Source organism: Corvus moneduloides, chromosome 4 (genome assembly GCF_009650955.1).
Source record: "Corvus moneduloides isolate bCorMon1 chromosome 4, bCorMon1.pri, whole genome shotgun sequence".
Classification (NCBI taxonomy): Eukaryota; Metazoa; Chordata; class Aves; order Passeriformes; family Corvidae; genus Corvus; species Corvus moneduloides.
In genome coordinates this window covers 70,863,840-70,884,063 of record NC_045479.1, presented here as the reverse complement: position 1 = coordinate 70,884,063, position 20,224 = coordinate 70,863,840, and the positions used below count along the sequence as shown (strand labels likewise).

General features: G+C 46.6%; 1 protein-coding gene across 2 annotated transcripts in view; it reads right to left on the bottom strand.

Annotated features, from left to right (window-relative positions):
- The window catches only part of SFMBT2 (Scm like with four mbt domains 2), a 105,698-nt gene extending 85,982 nt beyond the window's left edge, over window positions 1–19,716 (bottom strand). Inside the window, exons 1-3 of one of the 2 annotated variants that reach the window (XM_032106200.1) lie at window positions 19,515–19,716; window positions 6,469–6,629; window positions 1,661–1,755 (exon numbers count right to left, since the gene is read on the bottom strand). In XM_032106200.1, coding sequence (XP_031962091.1) covers window positions 1,661–1,755; window positions 6,469–6,574 — 201 coding nt within the window. In that variant the 5' untranslated portion in view covers window positions 6,575–6,629; window positions 19,515–19,716. Of the gene's footprint in view, window positions 1–1,660; window positions 1,756–6,468; window positions 6,630–18,722; window positions 18,850–19,514 lie in introns of those variants that run through there. The other variant, XM_032106199.1, reaches the window with a different exon arrangement.
- Window positions 19,717–20,224: the final 508 nt, after the last annotated feature.

Below are 20,224 nucleotides of genomic sequence, written 5' to 3'. Positions count from 1 at the left end.
TGAGAAAACACTCCTCTGGCAAGTGACCAGCAATCCCTCACTCATCCAACTCCAGCTTCTGACCCAATGGCTGCCCAGCCAAACCCATTTATCATTTGCAGGTGGCAGAATTCCATGCATCTTTCCTTGTGTGGGCATTTCCAGCAGCATCAATGCCCAGAGTCACAGAACAGCTGAAAGGGACCTCTGGAGATGGTCTAAGACTGAAGGTGGTCTGTGACATTCACTGCTTTACTTAGTGCTAAGACAGCATCTTGGAGATGCCCAGGGTCCTCATAAATAATCCAGGGTACAGACTGGCCCACATCCCAGTAAAAACTGGATCTCCTGGCCTCCTCCCAGTACAGACTGGCAGCTGCAGCTCAAAGCACCTGAGCCTGATGACTGCAGAGCGTGGTTCATTTGTAGTTTTTCTCCCTGTGCTCACCATAACACCAACATGGTGCTCTGGAGGCAAGGGACTTGTGACTGGAAATCACATCAAGAGTGGATTCAGAGAGATTAAGATAATCTTTCTCTGACAACTTTCAGGTTCCTGGCCAGATTTTTGAGGATCAAGTTTCAGATTGTGAAGCACAGTCACCAAGGACTGTTGCCAGCACCAACCTGTCCCATGCTGACATTCCCAGGATTGAGGTGCTGTGAGACACTGCAGTCAGCAGGATCAGCAGGATGAGCTGGACATCTCCACACAACTGAAGACATCCTTAAGGGCTTCATGAAGCACAAAACTTTCTACTTTGGGCCTGGAGCAGAAATCTGGGACAAGATGCTCTGTCCAGACAGCTGCTGGACGAAGAATAAACTCCATAATAAGCATTGCCCTGTAACTCTCCAGTATAGAGAATTATGGTCCTTCACCCTGCAGTACTCCACTGTTGTTAAAATGAAAGCAAAATAGGGAATGAAGGACTGTGCTGGTAGACAAAAGAGAGGTTTTTCCATCCCTGCAGCTCCTTAGCCCTACAAAATAAGCCACAAAATCACTTGGAGGAAAAAGATGATCTCCAGAGATCATCAAAGATGAGGACCTGATGATCTCCAGAGGTCTCTTCCAATGCTGCTTGTGCTGGATCTGTGCACAAACCTGTCACTACCACAGCTGTCCGTATGCTCCATGTTCACCCAGGAAAAGCACCACCTGCCCAACTCCCTGCTTCCCACACTTCTGAGAAAGCATCTCCAGGCACGAGGCTGAGAGATGGTTTCCTACGAGCCACACTGAACTCTAGAGCTGAGTGACTCTGCCAGTCAGTAAATCAGGCATTAAAAGGACCTTTGGAGAAATAAGAAACTCTTGTGACATCAATCTCTACAGGCTGGCATGGACAACAATGAATGTAGAGGGGAAAATAGGTGGAGAAAAAAATGAGTGCATTATAAGCAAAAGGCGAGCAACATAAGCCCTCAAAAATGGAAAATTTGATGGGAAGAGAGAAGATAAGGGAGTGGCACAGACACAGAGCTCCAAGCTATGACTGCAAACACCCCAAGGTGACCTAACACCAGCTTGAGAGCTATTCCCCTTCAGGTTGTCACATGTGTGGAGGGACAGTTTCTCCCCAAAATGGTCAGACTCCACTCCAGTTCTCCAGGGAGCCCCTGAAAACCAGAAGAGGGAACATGTACAACACCCACAAGGCTCAGAGGAAGCACGTACGTGTTTGAAGGAGGTGTGGGGAGCAGCACTGGCTCCTGTTTCCTCCAGGAACTCATCCCAGTTGAAGTCTGTGTCCTCAATGCTGGAGCCCTCATCTGCTCAAAAGCAAAAAAATTTAAAAATTAAAAAAAAAACCAACCAAACGAGAGAAAGAGAAGCAGCCTAAAGCACAGCCAAAGAAGGCAAAAGTTGTGTCAAAGAGTTCAGGGTGAGAATAGCAACCAGTATAAACATCAACAGAAGGGAAAACAGAAAGCTTGCTGTAAGGATCTGTGTTTTGACCAGCTCTTATTATGCTTTCAGCAGACTCTGGGGCTTTAGCAGCCAACACTGACACCAGCGATGACTTTGCTTCCATGGCAGTGGGGGCACAAAAACTGTCATACACTGCAACAGGCACTCGTGCTCTTTTATTTTGCATTTGATGACTCTCTGGCTGCGAGGGAGGTGGCTGCCTGCCCACTGTCACTGAGGTGCAATGTCCTTGTGCCCTCCAAGTGGCTCACCCAGCACCGTCAATTACAGCAGAGCCCCAGTGGTAAATCAGAAGATGCTTCTGTTGGCTGAGCAGTGTGTAGACCAAACACCCCAGTCCTTGGGGTGTCACTCCTGCCATCCTTTTTCTCTTTCCTCAGCATTGCTCCACCCATAAATCTCAGATAAACCCCCCCTGCCTCCCTCTTCCCCCAAGACTACAGCTGCTTTTCCCCAAACCCCCCAGCACACCTCACTAGACCCCTACAGCCTTCTTGCTCCCTGCTCCCCTTCAGATTTGGGACTCTGCACTCTCTCTTGCCCAGCCACACTGCTGCCCCACACAATCCCTCCCCACAGGAAGGGCTTGACATGACCACTCTTTCTTTTCTTTCTTTATAATCACGCTGAGCAGAGCCAAGGCCCCAAACCATCACAGAAACGCACACAGCAATAATTAAAAATAAATCTTCTTTCACTTACAGAAAATCAGCCAAATCTGATTGCTTTCATTTTGTTCCCAAGCAATCTTGCAAGCCCAGTTTCATCCCCAGAGCAAAAATATTTACAGTCTAGCAATGAGCTCTTTGCAATAAGCATTTATCAGGCAAACTCTCAGAGACCCTTTACCTGCCCAAACATTCATCAGCGTGGTCATGATGTAATTAAAGTGACTCATGACAAACTGAATTAAGAACCCTCCCCAGACAGTTTTATGAAGAAAAAGGCAGGGTTAATTTATTGCAATTATTGCTACAGGTCTCCAGTTTCCAGGACCAGAGAAAATTATGTTGTGCAAGGGGAATCTCTCATTATTAAAAGGGGAAGACTCAGTTTTTATTTGCTGCCTGTGGCACCAGACCCACGTAGGTGAGGGGGGAAAAAGGGGATCAGAAGAGGCTTTTTGAGACAGAGCTGTTGGAGGGTAAAGATCCGTCTGGGAGTTCAAAGCTGAGCTGTCAACACTGTTAAACACTTGCACGCTGCTGCATCAAGTCTAACTCCTTGCCCTAAACTCCAATAATCTGCTTAAATATGGAGATGTAAATCAACATTTACTTCAGTGATAAAGAGGCTACCAGATGACTCTTCAACTCAGCAAGAAATAACCCAACTCCATGATTACAATCCAAAACCAGACAAATTCAACGGATTCAATGCGAATGGGCTTCGTTTTCATTTTTGCAGTCCCTGCAAAAAACCTTGAGGCACAGAAGCTGGCTCTACTTGAGATATCTGACCCAGAATGAGGGCTTTGTTCAACCTTGACTGAATGATAAGCCACAACTTAACCACAAGGTAGGAGCTTGGTGGAAAAATTCTGTATCGTGCAGGCAGGCAATTTAGATGAACAGGGATATTTTTCAGCCTTCATGCCTGCAACCCTGCAGAGTTAATGTTACAGAGAAGAGCTGGGTGCAGAGATTTCAAAGGCTGGGCCTCTAAAACCAAGTATGTTAGTCCATCAGTAGATGGGCACATATGATTATCCATTCCAGGCTTAAAAGTGCTTACCTTTTTACCCTGAGCACAACCAACCCCCATCCCACCAAAAGTCAGAAGCACCTGACATGAAAAGCTAAAAGTGCATCATCCCCTCTGCCTCATGGCTCCCTGCTCCCACACCCATCTGTGTCTGTGGGGTTGGGGATGGGCTGCTCTACAACCCCAAGGGCATCTCCACCTCAGGACATGGACAGGAGATCTGGAACAGGCTGCCCAGGGCAGGGGTGGAGTCGCCAGCCCTGGGGGGATTTAAAAGACACACAAATGTGGCACTCGGGGACACGGTTTAGTGGTGACCTTGGCAGTGCTGGGGGAGTGGTTGGACTCAAAGCTCTTAGAGGTCTTTTCCAACCTAAATAATTCTGTGATTCTATGACTTCCAGGTCAGCCCTGGGCTCTCTTCTGTCCTGCTCAGACACTTCCATTTCAGAGCAGGTGCCCTTTCCCTCAGCCCAGGATGCTCTCTGTGTACTCTCAATCTTTATTCCTGTTTTTGCTCTAATCTCCTTTGTGAGCCAAGCCCTCCTTCAGCATGTCTCCTTTTCTCCAGCCTTCCTCAGCAATCTTATGGGAAAGATTCATTCCACAGAGCAGTGGGAGCAGAGGTTTTTAGTCTGTTCAGTGCCTAATCTCCAGCCCTTGCAAGGAGCAATGTCTCCAGGGGTCGAAGTCATCTCCAGAATTTGGCAAAACTTTTCAATAAATATAAATAGGTGCTAGTTATGGATGCATGAAGTCCTGCTGTGCTTCATAACCTTATTAACCCTGACCTACTCTGCCACAGGCCAGCATAGAGATATTTGCTGGCAGGTTCTTTCACATGCTGTCCAGCAAAACTCTCAACAGCACCTGTTCAACAAAATACCACCCAGATCTCTCCTTTCTAAACCCAAATAAAGAGGCTGCAAGGCCAGCAGGTGAGGCAGAGTGAGAGCTGCAGCCTTCCCTCCCTGTCAGCTCATTCCTCTCTGACACATCACCAGCCTGGCTCCTCTACCGTGTTTTATCTGCAGACTTTATCAGGAAATTACTTTTACAAGGTCCGTAAAAATAATGTCAGAGTACTCATTTATCACAGCATCAGTGGTTTATTTTGCTTCATTTCACCACAACGAATTTTGAAGGGACTGTATGTTTTCAAAACGGTTTTTTAATGGACTTTGTTCCCTGCTGGAATTCTGGCAGGAGAGCATCCAGAGCAGGCACAGAGTGGCACTGGGATGAGACAAGCCCGAAGGACCCAACACCACCTACACATGCAACAGGGCTGCACATAAATCTCCTCATCCATCAGAAAAACCCAACAGCTGAGGAGCACAGGACCCCCTGAGAGGTGATAAATCTGGCATTAAACCTATTTTACATATCAGCTCCCTTTCCAATTATTGGTACTTAGGTCCAGAGCTTTTTCTTAATGAAGGAGTCAAGGCTGGCTGGTTTACAATACAGTGATGTATAAACAAGCCCAGGATGGCAAATAAAATCAACAAGTCATTATCTGCGAGCCTCTCAATGGCTTTAAAGTGCTCGTGCATTGACACCATAAAAATGCAACTGTTCCAGCTGTTAACAGCCCCCTGGGATGTTCAGCTGTGGAAAAAAAGGGGATAAAATACCCGAATTCTGTGGCTCCAGAAACACAAGTTTGTTTTTTTTTCCCCAAGCTTCACTGTAGGAGAAAGTATTTAAGGCAAATTGCTTAAATATCCTATTTATAGCAGCTAGATACACATACATGACTTTTTGAGTGAATAGAACACTGAAGTGCTCACAGACGAGGGGTGGGGACAAGGAGACACACAGACACCTGATTAACCACAAATGGCCTCGGAAGAGCCATCAAAATCCTTATCCTCACAGAAATTTAGGCATTGCAGGCCAGTTTCTTCTCATTCCCAAAAAAAGGTCTATGGGTGGCCAATTGAACCTCATCTCAGAGGCTCCCATCTCTGTTCCACAGATTAAAACAGATCCAGGGTGACTGTATCACCCTGGACGTGTCCACACTGGAAATCCAAGGACCTGGTGTCCAAGGAAACAGGAAAATCACTGAGCTGCTACAAGAAGTGCAGAAACTGAAGGCTGGGTGACCAAATGTCTGTCATGCTGAGGGAGAAGCAGGGAAAAGCTTGGCATCAGAAAGAAAGTAGGTTAGGTCTAGCCAGACTGTACTTTTTCATCATATGACATGGTCTCCTCCTGTTAAGGCCGGATATGGGAAGTTAAAGCACCTAATTCCATCAGAAATCATCAGAATGTAGCATCCACTTTTCTGTATCTATCACGGAATGAACAAATTTAGCACAGCAAATCCTCAGCTTCAGGAGCCCCTCCCAGAACACTACAAAGCATCCAGTCATGAGCACAAGGACAACATGTGACCAGCTCTCCTCTGGCTGGTCTAGTTTTCGTGAAGCCCCCTCACCTGAAGCACTGAAAAATAGTGAAGGAAATGAGGAGGAAGATCAAAACAGAAGAGAAATGCTGTAATTTCTGAATGGTTGTTTCGTCTCTCTTAACCACAAAACTTCAACGTAATAAAAAATGGTGGGGAAGCTGGGAGAACACAATATGATGCCTTGAGAAAAGTTTTCCATGGCTTTTTGTTTCAATTTTGAATAGCTGATACATATTGTCAAAGAGACCCCGAAGAAGAAAAGCTCCTGTTTCCCACCAATCGCAGGACGCAGTCGAATCCCTAAGACTGTAAAAGGGTTTGGAGCTGTACAACCATTCCCAACGCCTCCCTGGCAGCATGGCTGTCCCCACCTCTACCTGTGATGAGCTGCAGCAGTGACAAGGACTCGTGGAGGGCAGGGGGAGCTCACCTGAATCAAACTGCTCCCCATCGCCGTTGGCTGGGCTGGGATCCTGCTCTGGGGAGAGGTGCTGGGTCTCTCTCATGCTGGCAATGAAGGATGCCCTTGTCTCCATGGCTCAGAGGAAGAGGCTTTGCCTTCCTAATTCATCTTGCAGCAAGGAGGACAAGCTAAAGGAAAAATAAAAAAAGCAGTGAGTGATTTATTTTACACCAACCCATTCCCTCAGCCTTTCCCAACGGTACTCATGTCATCCCATCTGGATGCAGTTGGAATAAAAGATCTTAAATGCCTTTTCCAGACTAAAAAATTCCATGACTCTCTGATGGTGACCCTTCCATCCTGCTCTTGTCTCCAAGCTGAAGCTGGGGGTGGATGAAAACCACAAAAAAGGACCATAGTGGCAATAATATCAACAGCAACAATAATGAAATAAGCAGTATTCAGAGGCTTCACATCTCCAAGTTCCCTCCAGCTCCCAATGCCACCAACAGAGAGAGAAGGATCAGCCCACAAGGCAGCACAACCCATGGTAAAAAAACAAACAAATAAAAAAAGGCAAGAACCATCTCCACCATCTTCCACCCATTTCAGCCCTTGATTTCCAGCTTTTTGATGGCTAACACTGTGTGAGGTATCTCACTCCATAAATATTCAAACTTCCAAATGGGGAGATTTGGGATAATGAAACAGAGGAAACACTGAAGCAAAAATACTCATGAGAGAGAGAGAGACTGAAGTAACTCTAAAAAATAAAACTGAGCATGCAAAATGCAGATACCCTCATGAAATAGTGCTAGCTGCAACTGTTTATTGAATGCAGACTGACCTAAGGTAACTACCAGTTTTAACATGCAGGGCAGCAAATACTAACTCATTTTAAATTGGGTTACGTTAGCAGAGGAGATTCTTCTAGAAGGAATGACCATAGTAAATTCAAAGTGGAATAAAAACACACAGAAATTAAAAATTATATGAGAAAGGGCATCCAGGCTGACCAGATTTTGCATCAGACACCAGACTAAATGAGAACTGCATTTCCAGCCCCAGTAAGCCACCAGACAAGCAATACCCCGAGATACACCTTTAGGAGTAGATTAAAAAGAACTCCAAAGTGAGCTTTTCAGTAAAACTCTGAGATGCTGATGAATAACGAGATGTCAAAGGATGACTGAAAAAGAGAAACCAAGAGCTGGGGTTATGGGCACAGAGGGAACCAGCTATTCACACAAGATATGCTAAAGCAAAGACAGGCAGTAGGGAAGGTGTGTGTCCAGAATATCTGATGGGGAGGACTGGTCCTGCTTGTTAGAGGAGCCTCCAAATCCTGCAGGACAGAGAGGACTGTGCTGGCAGCACCCATGCCAAATGCTCTGCAAAATGTGTGACTAAAAGTAGGAAAGAAGTTTACTGCCAGAAGCCAGGCAAAGCAGGGTGTAATAAGATTGTAAAAATATATGGGATTTTTTTCAACTTTTACTACTCTGGAGGCATATTCTAGAAGACTAGATATGATGGTTATAAAATAGAAAGGAGGAGAGTGTTCTGTCATGGATTTCTCACTCCCAGTTTTTAAGGCAGCTACAATGGCAATTTAAAAGAAGAAACAGACGTGTGTGAGCAGTTATAGCAGAAGCGAAAAAGACGAGGAGCATGTCAAGTGTTTGATATCCATTAACTGGACCACAGTGGGACTGTCTGCTGGAGCAATCACAGCTGCAATTAAACCCTGCAAAAACCACGGGTGTTTCACAGAAAAATCACTGGTGGAAGCAAATTACCAAGGCAGGTGACTCGACCCCCCACTGAAGGTTGTTCAGGCAAAGTTAGAAATTCATGTTCCCCACCCCAAAGGAACCTGCTAATGAAAGATAAAAAAGTATTTTTAAAAAGGAAGATCATAAACCAGCTCAGAGCAATATGGTTGTTGGTCTCTTCACAAAATGCTCTTTGAACTTTCAGTTATCCATAAATACGACCCTTTTCCCACTGCCACTACAGCACTTCATCTTCATTCTTTGTTGACATGAGACTTGCTAATGAATTAAGTGTATTATAGACTCCGAGTGTTCTGAGTGCAGCTAACCTCAGAACATACACATCACTCATCCCCAGTGTATATTAAGTTTCAATTAACCATGAAACTAGAAGCAGTCAGTTTACTGAAAGCCAAAAAAACCCCACTTCTCCTTTGGTAGAGAACACTTCCATAAATATCATTAATAATAAATTAGTTAAGTATCAGGATTTTACATCAAGCTTGTTAAATGTGAGAGAAGGGGAGATGCCAGCTGAAGATGAACCTTGGGTGGACATGGCTGTTTTCATTTTTGCCTGGGACCAGAGAAGGATGGAAGGTAACCCAGGTCTACCAAAAAAACTCAAAGAACAGAGAGATCAATTTAAACACAACAAATCCACCATCTTAAAGAGAGCTCACGGGTAACAATATATATACCAAGAAGGAACATAACCCTCTTGGTATTGTAGTTAAATCTCGTGATGCCTCTATGATGCTGATAAAACAAAGTTATGAGCTGATAAAAAGCTGAAGGTGCCCTACCAGACAACAACAGTACTTGCCTTTTTTTTTTTTACACAGCCAAGCCTCAAATCTGCCACCAGACCTATGAGGGACTCAAACCCCTGGATCATGGAATTTCCCATCAGAAATGGAAAATGGATGGGCAAACCAGCAGGAACCTGCCCAAGGTGTCTGCAACACAACTGGAACCCATCCTCAGTGGCCCCATCTGGGACTGGGTTGGAGCCCACTTTAGTTAAGAGGGGGGAAATACAGAACCTCTGAGGCACATTCAGCAACATCATCAACATGTTTGGGTTTTTAAACTCTATTTTAAACTCTATTTTAATGTATTTTTTGCTTAAGCTATGGGCAACTTACTGGTTTTCAAATGTCATGTCGAGAGCACCCACATGCCAAGGAAACTGGATCTATTAGAGGCCATTACTTGGCTTACTTTGGGAATAACTATTTTACAAATTAGGGTAGGAGAGGACTTCAATATTCTCCCAATACCACATGACAACAAGACCAAACTCTTACGCAAACACCAGCTTCAAAACAGCTCTGAGCTTTAGTGTTGATATAACTAACTAGCAAAGAAAGCTGACACAGGGTATTAATTTTTCACTTCTTATTAATTGCTGCTAATTAACACTTCAAACAGAGTCCCCAGCCATATTGTTAACAGTAGCACGCTGGCTGGCCTGCAATCATCAACATTACACAAGCAGCACACACCACTGTACTCCAATTCCTCTGCCAGTGGAAATCCACTGGAAACCGAATTAAGGACCACAAAAGCCACACAGCCAGCCTGGGAACAAGGTGATGGGAAACAGCACCAAAAGAGGCTCGAGGTGACATTACACCAGGCAGGAGCACAAAGGAAAATTCTATGAAATGCATTTGAGAGAGCAGGGAGGGGGGAAATTCCCTGGTTTCAGATCCCTTGCTCATTGTTTCTGCACAGTGGTGGTTCAGCCTGATCCGATTCTTCCCCCCACGCAGTTCCCATTCCCTTGGTATTTAGTTCAGATCCAGGCTCTTAACTCACAGGCAGGAAAAGCCAGGCAATACAATAAAGAATCTCTTTTATTTCCTTCTTCCCACGGCTGTCAGTCTCAGCCCTGCCTTTATCTCCAGCCTTGTCATCTGTATCAATATTGGCTCCTTGTACAAGCACCAGCACTGGCTTCCTCACACCATTTTACATTTCTCCTGTCAACTCAATCCTGGGTTTTCTCCCTTTGGAGTAATTCCCTGTAGGGAGAGGTCCCTTACCCACACACAAATCCAGCACCCTGGGGCTCTTGCTTAAAGGTACCCCTGAAAAATTTACTTTCTCTCTCAAATACAAACTTGGTTAATTCAGATTGACACAAGAAGGACAAAGAAGACCGTACATCCTTGAAACCTCTTGCCTGAATGGTGAATCAGGTGTGCCCATGTAATGTTAAGTGGAGAAATAACTTCCACTGCTTTCCCAGTGAACTGGGACTGATTTTGGCCCCTCCAAAATCCAGCAAGAGACGTTGACTGGAGATGCTCCCACCTCTCAGCGCAGTGACACTTGAGAGTGGCAGCAGGGCTGCAAGGTCAGAGGATCACAGAACATCCTGAGCTGGAAAGGACCCACCAGAATCATCCAAGTCCAACTCCTGGCCCTACACAAGACAACCCCAAGAATCCCACCATGTGTCTGGGAGTGTTGTCCAAACATTTCTTGAACTCTGTCAGGCTCAGTGCTGTGGCCACTTCCCTGGGGAGCTGTTCCAGTGCCCAACCACCCTCTGGGTGAAGAACCTTTTCCAAGTATCTGGCCTAAACCAAGCCAAGAAAAATCGCGTCCAAAGGATGACTTAAGTGGTCCAAGTCAGACACCTGAAATTCAGATGAGATGAATGAACTCAGGGGGTTCCTGTTCTTGCACAGCACCTGTTAAGATTTTAAATATCCAAATTCCCCAGCAGACAAGCTGAATCAGAGTCATAGAATGGTTTGGGTTGGGCCATAAAGATAATCTGGTTCCAACCCCCCTGCCACGGGTAGGGAGACCTTCCACTAGACAAGGTGAAGGGAGATGCTCAAATGCCATGTGGTACTGGTGCTGTTCGTGGATCAGGATGAAGGGGGACTCATCCCTGTGGGACATGATCCAGGATGCACTGCTAGTGGCAGCCTTCCATAACTTTTACATCCCTGAGCATCCGCACAATGCAGTGCAAGCTCACTCAAAAGGGCTACTGAACACATCAAGGCACAGTTTTACCTCCTAGAAAAAGGGCCTGTCTCTCCTCTCAGACAAAGTACAAGTTGGAAACCTTTTAAGAACCTTTTATTCCAAATTCCTGTGAGGGGTTTTTTATTATTTATTTGAGAGCTTCCCTCACCAAATGTTTTCACTTATACCAAGTGACAATTTCTCTTTCATATTGAAGACCCCATAGGATTTTAATAAGGGAAAATTTACTGCTTTGAACAGCTCTGTGTTGTACTCTAGGGTGGAAGAAACAAATACCATGTACTCTAGAGAACCAGGAATCTTCACAATATTCAAATACATAAAAAACAGCTGAATGGGGAAAGAATATAATGTGTTTTCCATGTTCTTGGTGGATCAAAGAAGGCAGTTTGGTTTAAACTGCAGGGAGGGGACATTTGATTTGGGCAGGAGAAGAAATCACTTACAATGAATCTGGTGAAGAAGTGGGATACACTGTGGAAAGGGCTTTTTGGAGGAGTCAGGATGCTGATCTGTCCAGAAAGTGATCTTGGTAGAGTTAATCCTGCCCTGGGGTATGGGATGGTCTGTACAAGGCCCCTTCCAGCCACTCAACAGGGCTCATCTTTCTGCTCTTGAAGTCAACATTTGAGCAGCAGCAGAAAATAAATGAGTCAGCCTGGAGGGAAAACATGCAAGAACAGGAAACTAGGGAACCACCAGAGTAGGGAAGGCCTGGATTGTCCACCTCAAAGTCAGAGAAGGACAGGAACCAAACTTCTCTGAAAGCACATGGCAGAGAAGGGATTATGCAAGGTGGTAGCAGTCCCTGTAACTCAGCTGGTCCTTGCTCTCCTCTCTTCTTGCACTGGTGCCAAAAGCTTCACACTTTTGATGCCAACAGAGACAAACCTGTCTCACAAAGCAATTTTCTCATCCTCCCTAGCTGGCATGCTCCCGAGTCCAGGATACACACTGAGATAAATGGTAGTAAGATAAGATAACAGGAAGTAAAATAAATCTAACTAGAGACTCTTAACTTGTTTACAGCAAAAAGCCCCGCAGTAGTAAGAAAAAAAAAGACAGATAACAGGCAGACACCCAGGCTTGGGTACAGATCCCCCTCTTAGCTGTCCTGTGTGTAAATAAAACCTAAGGACCCCAGAGATGGACTTCCAAGCCAAAACCTGCCACAAACTTCTCTGAAGACTAGATCAAACCTCAAAAATTTAAGCACTTTCTGATTAAGTTTTCTTTCTGAATGAGCTGGATGTTTTACAAGCAAGGGCAAGGAGGTATTGCTGCCCCACCTCTATGCCTGCCATCACCCCTGTGAACCCTGGACATCCCCACGCTCAGCATCCCATGAAGCACACGTGCCAAGGAGAAGGAGGTCACCACATACTAACATTTCCTGTTTCCAGCTGTTCTGTCACCTTCTCCACGACTCCACAGGCAATTTCCACAATTTCCCACTTTGGTAAAGCACTTCTATCCCTGCTAAGCACCCAACATACACCAACTACTTGGAAATATGGCATATTTAAGATTGGGCATCTTCTAAAGCTCTCACCTGAGCCAGGGCCATGAAGAAGATTGGGGCCCTTTATAACAGGAAAAGGAACTGCAAGGAACAAACACAGCAACAATCATGTGCAACACTCTGTCTTCTTCCACCTCTGTGTTTGAAACAGAGCTGAAAATAGGAAGCCTTTGAGAGGGGTAACTTGAAGACACAGAGCTGCTTTATCGTCCTGAGACATCTCATCTCCTTAGGTAAAACCACAGAACAGAGTGGTATGGGCTGGGAGGCACCTTAAGGATCACTGAGTTCCAACCCCCATCACCTGATGTATCACCTCGAAACACCAGCCACATGGACCAAATTAATCAGTCAGACCCCCTGAGTGTGACCAATCAGCCCAGCCACAGAAGTCACCCAGCAGGAATCACAAAACGCTGTTTTCACGGACTTAATTTAGAGGCCAGTTCAAAAGTCCCTCATCAACCAAACTCCCACTGTCCAGGGCAATCAGTTCTGCCTTCTACGCCTTTGCAGCAGTCAGAGCCATTTAAAAAAAAAAAAAAAAAATACAAGATGCAAACCAGAATCCAGGAAACATCTGCCATCTGCTTCCAACACTTTTTAGGAAAAAAAAATGACATTTTAGATCTTGGCACTGTTTGGTTCATTTAAACAGCACAGCTGATCAGTGCTTGGGCTCTTAGTCCTACATGCACTTACATCCCTGTCAGTGCTTTGCATCTAGAAGCAGCTCCACCGACTGGCAGGATCTGCTAAAAAAATAAAAATGTTTAAAAATCCAGCCCCCACAACCATCTCCAGCCACCTCACAGTACAACAGCAGGAAGAGGAGGACCCTTCCCTTGGCCAAGCACACGGGAGAGCAGCCAGCAGACCCCTGCCAAGGTCTATCCAGACCCAAATTGCACAAGACATTTTAACTCATAGAGTCCTACAAGTCCCATTTACAGGGCTAATTCCACCCAGTTTCTCCAAAAACAGATCGGATTCCCTTTCATGTGAACATGAGAACTGCTGCAAAGCATCCAGATTTAATGCCCCACCACCATCCCAACAAAGCATTTTGCAGTCTGATCTTACACTTGCCCTGAGATCCCACGCTCAAAACACCTTCCAAGAACCAGTTATTTTTGCTTTTTCCTGAACCTTCTTTAAAGGTGTATTTTTCATGCACCTAGGAGAGATATGGCTTTCTACCCAAAAGGCTCCACAAGGGACTTAGGACCTTTTAGACTTTAAGGATCCTCAACCCATGGTTGTCCTGTCTGATCTCCTACACTGCAGGGGCAAGGATAATGTCACCTCCTGGATTTTAGGAGGGAATTCCACATCCCTGCCAAGCAAATAAATGCAAGACTTTCTAATTAACTTGTATTTAAATTGGGTCTCAGAACTTTACCCAGAAAAAGAGGGCTCCTTTGCACAAGACATCCAGTGATGCTAAGAATATTAGTCATGAAAGCAGGAATTGGGAGTAAAAATAGCAAGGATTCTGCACATACTTTTTTTAAGCCTCACACCTACTCAGAATTGATCTCTGGGTCAGCTGTCAAGAATTACTTGGTTTTGGGTTCTTTTTCTTTCTGTTACTATTTAATTTTAGAGCAACACTTCTGATTCATAAAAATGGGAGTACACTGTGAACACATTTTCCAAACCAGCCTTCACAAGAATGCTTTGTTGAGGTCTTACAAAAGGCCAATCTCAAAATAGAATTTTTCAGGAGTTTTTTAAATGTCAGTGACAAAGTCTTCACTCTTATTTCTGTATTTCCTTATTTTGTAACTCAAACCTTTTTAACCACTGTAGGAGTCATACCTCAAGACACAGAAAATAAAGGAAAGAGAAATCTTTTGGCAAAAAAACCCATAGGATGTATTTGACAGGTTTCATCAGGGTCTGTCATGCAAAGATCAACAGTTTCAAATTATGAGTTTTAAATGTTGACAAGGTACCATCAGCTACTCTAATCCTAAAAGAACCCTGCTCCCAGGGACCAGATGTTACAATGACAGAACAAACTCATATTTCAGGTGGCATCACTGTTATCAAAAGCATTTCATTTTCAGCACTGAGGACCCTGCTGCACCAGCTGATAGACTCTGCATCAATATTTATAGTAATAAAATACTTCTGACACCTTTAGGTCATCTAAAACATGGACCCTGTGATCACCACATTAATTTTTTTCTGTGAACCCTGATGAACATACCTCTGGCTCCTCTGCTTGAAGCTTTGGCTACTTGTCACAAGTTTTGAAGTTTTCCACAATTCCTTTACTTTATCACTTGGACAGTCAGGGACCAGACACCTCCTTCAACCATCATCATCCTTGCAAACCTCCTCGGACACTCTCCATGGTTCTGCTTACCCCACCCCAATTTAACCAGTGAATTTAACCAGTGAAAAGTCCTCGAAGACTCACAGAAACACAGAATGGTTTGGGCTGGAAGGGACCTTCAAGACCATCTTGTTCCAAGCCCCTGCCACGGGCAGGGAAACCTTCCACTACCCCGGGTTGCTCCACGCCCTGTCCAGCCTGGCCTTGGACACTTCCAGGCATCCAGGGGTACCCACACCTTCTCTGGGCACCCTGTGCCAGGGCCTCCCCACCCTCACAGCCAAGAATTTCTTCACAACATCTGTTGAGAAACAAGATGGCACCTTCTCTACCATCTCCTGTCCTTCAACAGGGTAACATCACAGCCCCTCACGCGTATCAGACCGCCATCCCACAGCTCTGAAAGGCCAGAAGCAGGGACCCAAAATACACCAGCTCAGCACAGCACAAGCCAAGAGTGGGGGAAAAGCATCCCAGTCTGAAGCATTGGCACTTGTGGTGTTTATCCTATTTCTAGTAACACCTCCATAAAGTTTTAATAAATGCGTCATCAAAACATCAACTGTCTGTCCAGCCAGTCAATTATCACTCATAATCACAGCTATATAACTATATACTGTCTTCTACAGATGTTCTTACATCTGTGCAAAACACACTCTCCACCTCTGCCACATGGAACATCTGCTGAATATTTGCAAATGTTTCCTCAATATAGAACTGAAATTACTCTGTCTTGCTAATAATATATTTACTGTGCCACTATCCTGTGCACCCCTTAAAAATCATTAAAAAGGTATTTCCTTGCTGTGTACAAGGTACCAATCTCGCTATAGCTCTTTGCTGCATTTATTTACATGGCTTTTAGATTTTCACTTAGATTACACCAAGCCTCCATCTTATCGCAGGAGTTATTAGGACCTAATCCTTTATAAGCACTGAAGTTACTAGACTTGTGATGATGTTTTCTTCCCTTTCATAAATAATCTGTTGGAGAGAGGGAAAAAAAAAGGAGGAATAAAGCCACTTGCATCCCTGCTCACCCAGGCAGCAGTGCCAACCTCAGAGAAAGAACCTGCCTCGCCTGCACTTACTCTGCCACCAGCAAAGGAAATCAAATTTGTTTTCACCTAAAGGCTTCCAGAGAGGAAAACAAATTGCACTAAATCCTAGCCAGCACCCTTCTCTGGCACTGCAGGAAGAAACTCCTTGGAGAAGGTTTGCCCCAGCTTCAGAGGGATCTCCAGAGACCCTATCAAATCCCTTCCATTTCCACGTCCCCATCACACAACCAGGAGAAGCTGCTTCTGTGTTCAGACACCAGGTCACCACTGTGCTACCACACTTTCTTCCCAAGAGCACCAGGGGCACAAACTGGTTTTAGAAGCTGTCCTGTCCAAGGGACAGCAAAGTTGGGGATGGGGAGATGCAAGGAAGCAGAGAGCGAAGACACCTTCCCCTTCTGCAATGGTTCCATCCCTTCCCACCCCAAAGAAAACCCCACTGCAGCTTCTGGATTTTGCCACTCAAATCCCACCACAGTTTGATAACTGTCCTCCAAGCCTCTCTGCTTATAATTAATACCATTTTCTGCTATTTTGATAAGAAACCACAATGTCACCCCCATCTTCTCCTCTGCCCCCCTCCCCACCACCACATGCTCCAGTGTGAGCTTGCTGGATCCCTGAGCCAGCTTGGTCCTGCCGGGAGCTGGATAAAGGAGGGGGAAAATGGGAGGGCAGACGGATCATGATGAGCCCTTTTGGAATGGGAAACCTCACCCTGCATGACAAGGTGTGCAAACAGCATCTCCAACTGTTCCTGCTAAATGAAATCACAGTGAGGTTCTGGGGAGCACCTCCAAGAGGCACAGGGAAATGAGCAGCAGATCAGCTCTTCAGCCACTCCTGGGTTCTCCCCGGCTCCTCCATCCACAGCCAGGCACTGACAGCCTGCGAAGCTGGAGCATCCCACTGCCTCCCGCACTTCAAAACACCGATGCTCCAAAGTTAACATCTTACAGCCACGGTGAAACAGCCCCAGAACAGCAGCACCGAGTGCTCCCTGAACGGGAACGGGGAAGTTCTCCCTGCCTCTGAGGCAGCCTCACTCCTCCAATCCCCTGGAAAATACATTTGGAAAAGGCAACGGGGAAGGGCACAGACAACTCCCTGAGAACTCTCTGCAAAGTCCTTCTCTTGCTTTGCAAAAGCTGCGATTTGCCTCCGTCACTGTGGGGCTTTTAGGGTTTCTCTGCAAGAGAGACGCAGGTCGCACTGCTCAAGTCACTTGTTTGCCGCCCAAATTTCTGCGTGGAGCAATTCCAGAGTGTTTTTGCTAAACAAAAACATGCAAAAAGCAAAAAAAATCGCACCCCAGACATTCCCGGCTGACTGCGCCCAGGAAGGTTTGACAGCTCCAACAGGACATCTCATCCCACGACATGTCTACGGCTAATGCAAAATAAATCAGCGCTCCGTCTCCCGGCGCATTTTATTTTTTTTTTTTTCTCATGGCACGCCTGCAATTTCGGCATTCAAAGGCAAATCGGCCGCGCTCCCAACTCCACACGTCCCTTCCCAGCACACACAAATGCTCCGGTACTTTTCCCACCGCTGGGTCCTGCGGGGGGGAGACCCTCAATTGGGATCCATCCTCATCCCTCCGCACTGAATCCCCCAGCGCACCTCTCCGAGCAACAAAAGAGAGTTGAACCAAACGCGCGGCACCCCGCCTTCCCTCTTCTTCTCCTCGCAAAATGTTTATTTGCAGTTTTTGAAGACACCTTAACCCGCCATGTTGAACAAGCTTTATAAATATTCATTTACCGCAGTTCGGGAGCGCTACGGGAAAATACGTCTAGATCAGGGCTCCACATTTTGGCACAGCTGATTGCCTTCTTCTCTTTTCTTTTTTTTCCCCCCCCTTCCCTCTCGCCTCCTGCAGCAGCTTTTTTACCCCCCTCCTCTTCCCCCACAGATTCAGAAGAAACCCACCCGCACACCCAAAATAACTCTTTCCGAGAGATGTGCATCAGCCTCGTAAATCTGAAAGGAGGTCGCCCGAGGAAAGCAGAAAAATCATAGGTATTAAGAAAAAAAATTAAAAATAAAAAGGAAAAGAAAGATGGGAAAAGAGAATAAGAGGGAAAAAAGAAGAAAAAAAGAATAAAGGGGAAATAGAAAACAAGGGGGAAAGGGAGGGCGGGAAAAAGGGGGGAAAAAAGGAAATAGGAGCATCTAAAATGCGATCTGTCGAGGTAAAAAGAAAGCTCCCCACGCCTGCGCTGGATCCCAGAGGCAGCGCGGACCCTCCCGGCCCGCGGAGCGCAGCCGGGCAGCGGCAGCCGCGCTCCGAGCGCCGGTCCCGGCCGGGGGCTCAGCCCCGGCACGCCAACACTTCCAACAACTCCACCACGGGCTCACCCTCTGGAAAAAAGGGGGAGAAGTCCACACACATCTCTCGCGCTTTAAAAAGAAAGAAAAAAAAAATTATACAGATTTTTTAATACATCTTGGAAAGGGGAAAGCGACTCTCTCCACCCAAGCGCTGCCAAACCCGATAAATAAAATAAAGGGAAATGCCAGCCGGGATGGCTTGGAACGGGGGACGGCCGGGCGCGGTGCCTTACCTGTGCGAGTTTGGCTTATTTTGGGGTGTTTTCCCCTTTTTTCCCCCCCCGCGGAGCGGTGCGCGGTGCTGCGCGGAGCGGAGCCCACCCGTGCCTGCGCCCGCACCCGCGGCAGACTCATTCCAATATGGCATCCGCGCAGTGCGCATGCCTGCCGCTCTTTTTAGGGCTTTTTTTTTTTTTTATTTCTTTCTCTATCTATTTTTTTTTTTCCCCTTTCTTTCTCTCTCTCTTTTTTTTTTTTCCTTTTTTTTTTTTTTTCAATATTTAGCAGCCAACTCCTTCGGTGACCTTTTTCAGCAGTTTCAAGGAAAGGGATTAAAAAAAAAAAAAAAAATCCCTAAAAATAATCCCGCTCGCATCCCAACCCACACCGCCCCGGCTGCGCCGCGCTGCGCGCCCGCGGTGCCTCCGCGCCTCGAGCCGCGCCTCCGCCGGGGATTTGGGCTCAGCGGGTGAAGGGAGGGATGGAATCCACGCGTGGAAGTGATGCCGCGGTTCGGCCGCGCTCCGCGGCGCGGGGCAGCGCGCAGCGGCATCCCGGACTGGCCGCCCGCGTGTTAAATGCCATAAAATATCATACAGCCTTCAACACCGGAGCGCTGCCTCCCAGCCTGCCCTCCCCATCGCTCCCCGCCACCTTTTATTCAGCTTTTCCTCCTCATTTCGTGTCGCCAAGAAACTTCCAGGGAAAGAGATGGGGGAAGAAGATAGGGAAAAGAGGGAAAGCAAAAAATGCAGCGCATCCCTCAGCCCGCCCGTTCCCTCCGCTTCGCCGGGCTCCTGCATTACCTGTTTATTCCCTGTTGCAGAAAATAAATAAAATATATCAAGAAAAGCCGGCGAAGGCACAAGGCAGGATGCAAAATCAACTGGTGGGCACCCTCCGCCCTCCCGGCGCGCAGGGACACGCACAACTTTCCCTCCTTTGCTCCCCAGGTTATTGGATGGGTTTTTTTCTTTCGGGTTATTTGATGGTTTTTCCTTTCTCTGCGGTTGCGGGGCATTCACGGCGGCATCGCGCTGCACGCCGGTGTGCGCGGCCGTGCTGGTGCGGGGGTGTTTGCACGTACAGGCACACTGCGGGATTTTTCAGATGGTACACATACTCTTCTCTCCCCTCTCGAGAAATCAGCCCCGCTGCAGGGCTGGAAAATTATGCCAGACACTACTGTCCATGCCCCCCACCCCGGCTGGTCCGGTCCTCGGGGGGGCCAGAAAAATCCGCAGGGATGGGTGGGATGGGGATAAACCCCCCCTCTGCAGCCGGGGTTTCTCGGGGGGCTCCGGCCGCCGGCAGATCCCAGAGGTTCCCTTGCCCCGGTTTGCTCAGCAGCGGGGCTGGGGGTGAATTTTGCAGGGTTTTCGCCTCCCCTTTTGCAGCCCTGCTCAGGGACTGCGTAAAGCATCTTTGATGGGGATTTTTAGAGCCCCAGCTCCTGCCTCCCTGCAGTCATGATTGGTACGGTTGAGAATTCAAGTGGATGCTTTTGGAGCATCCT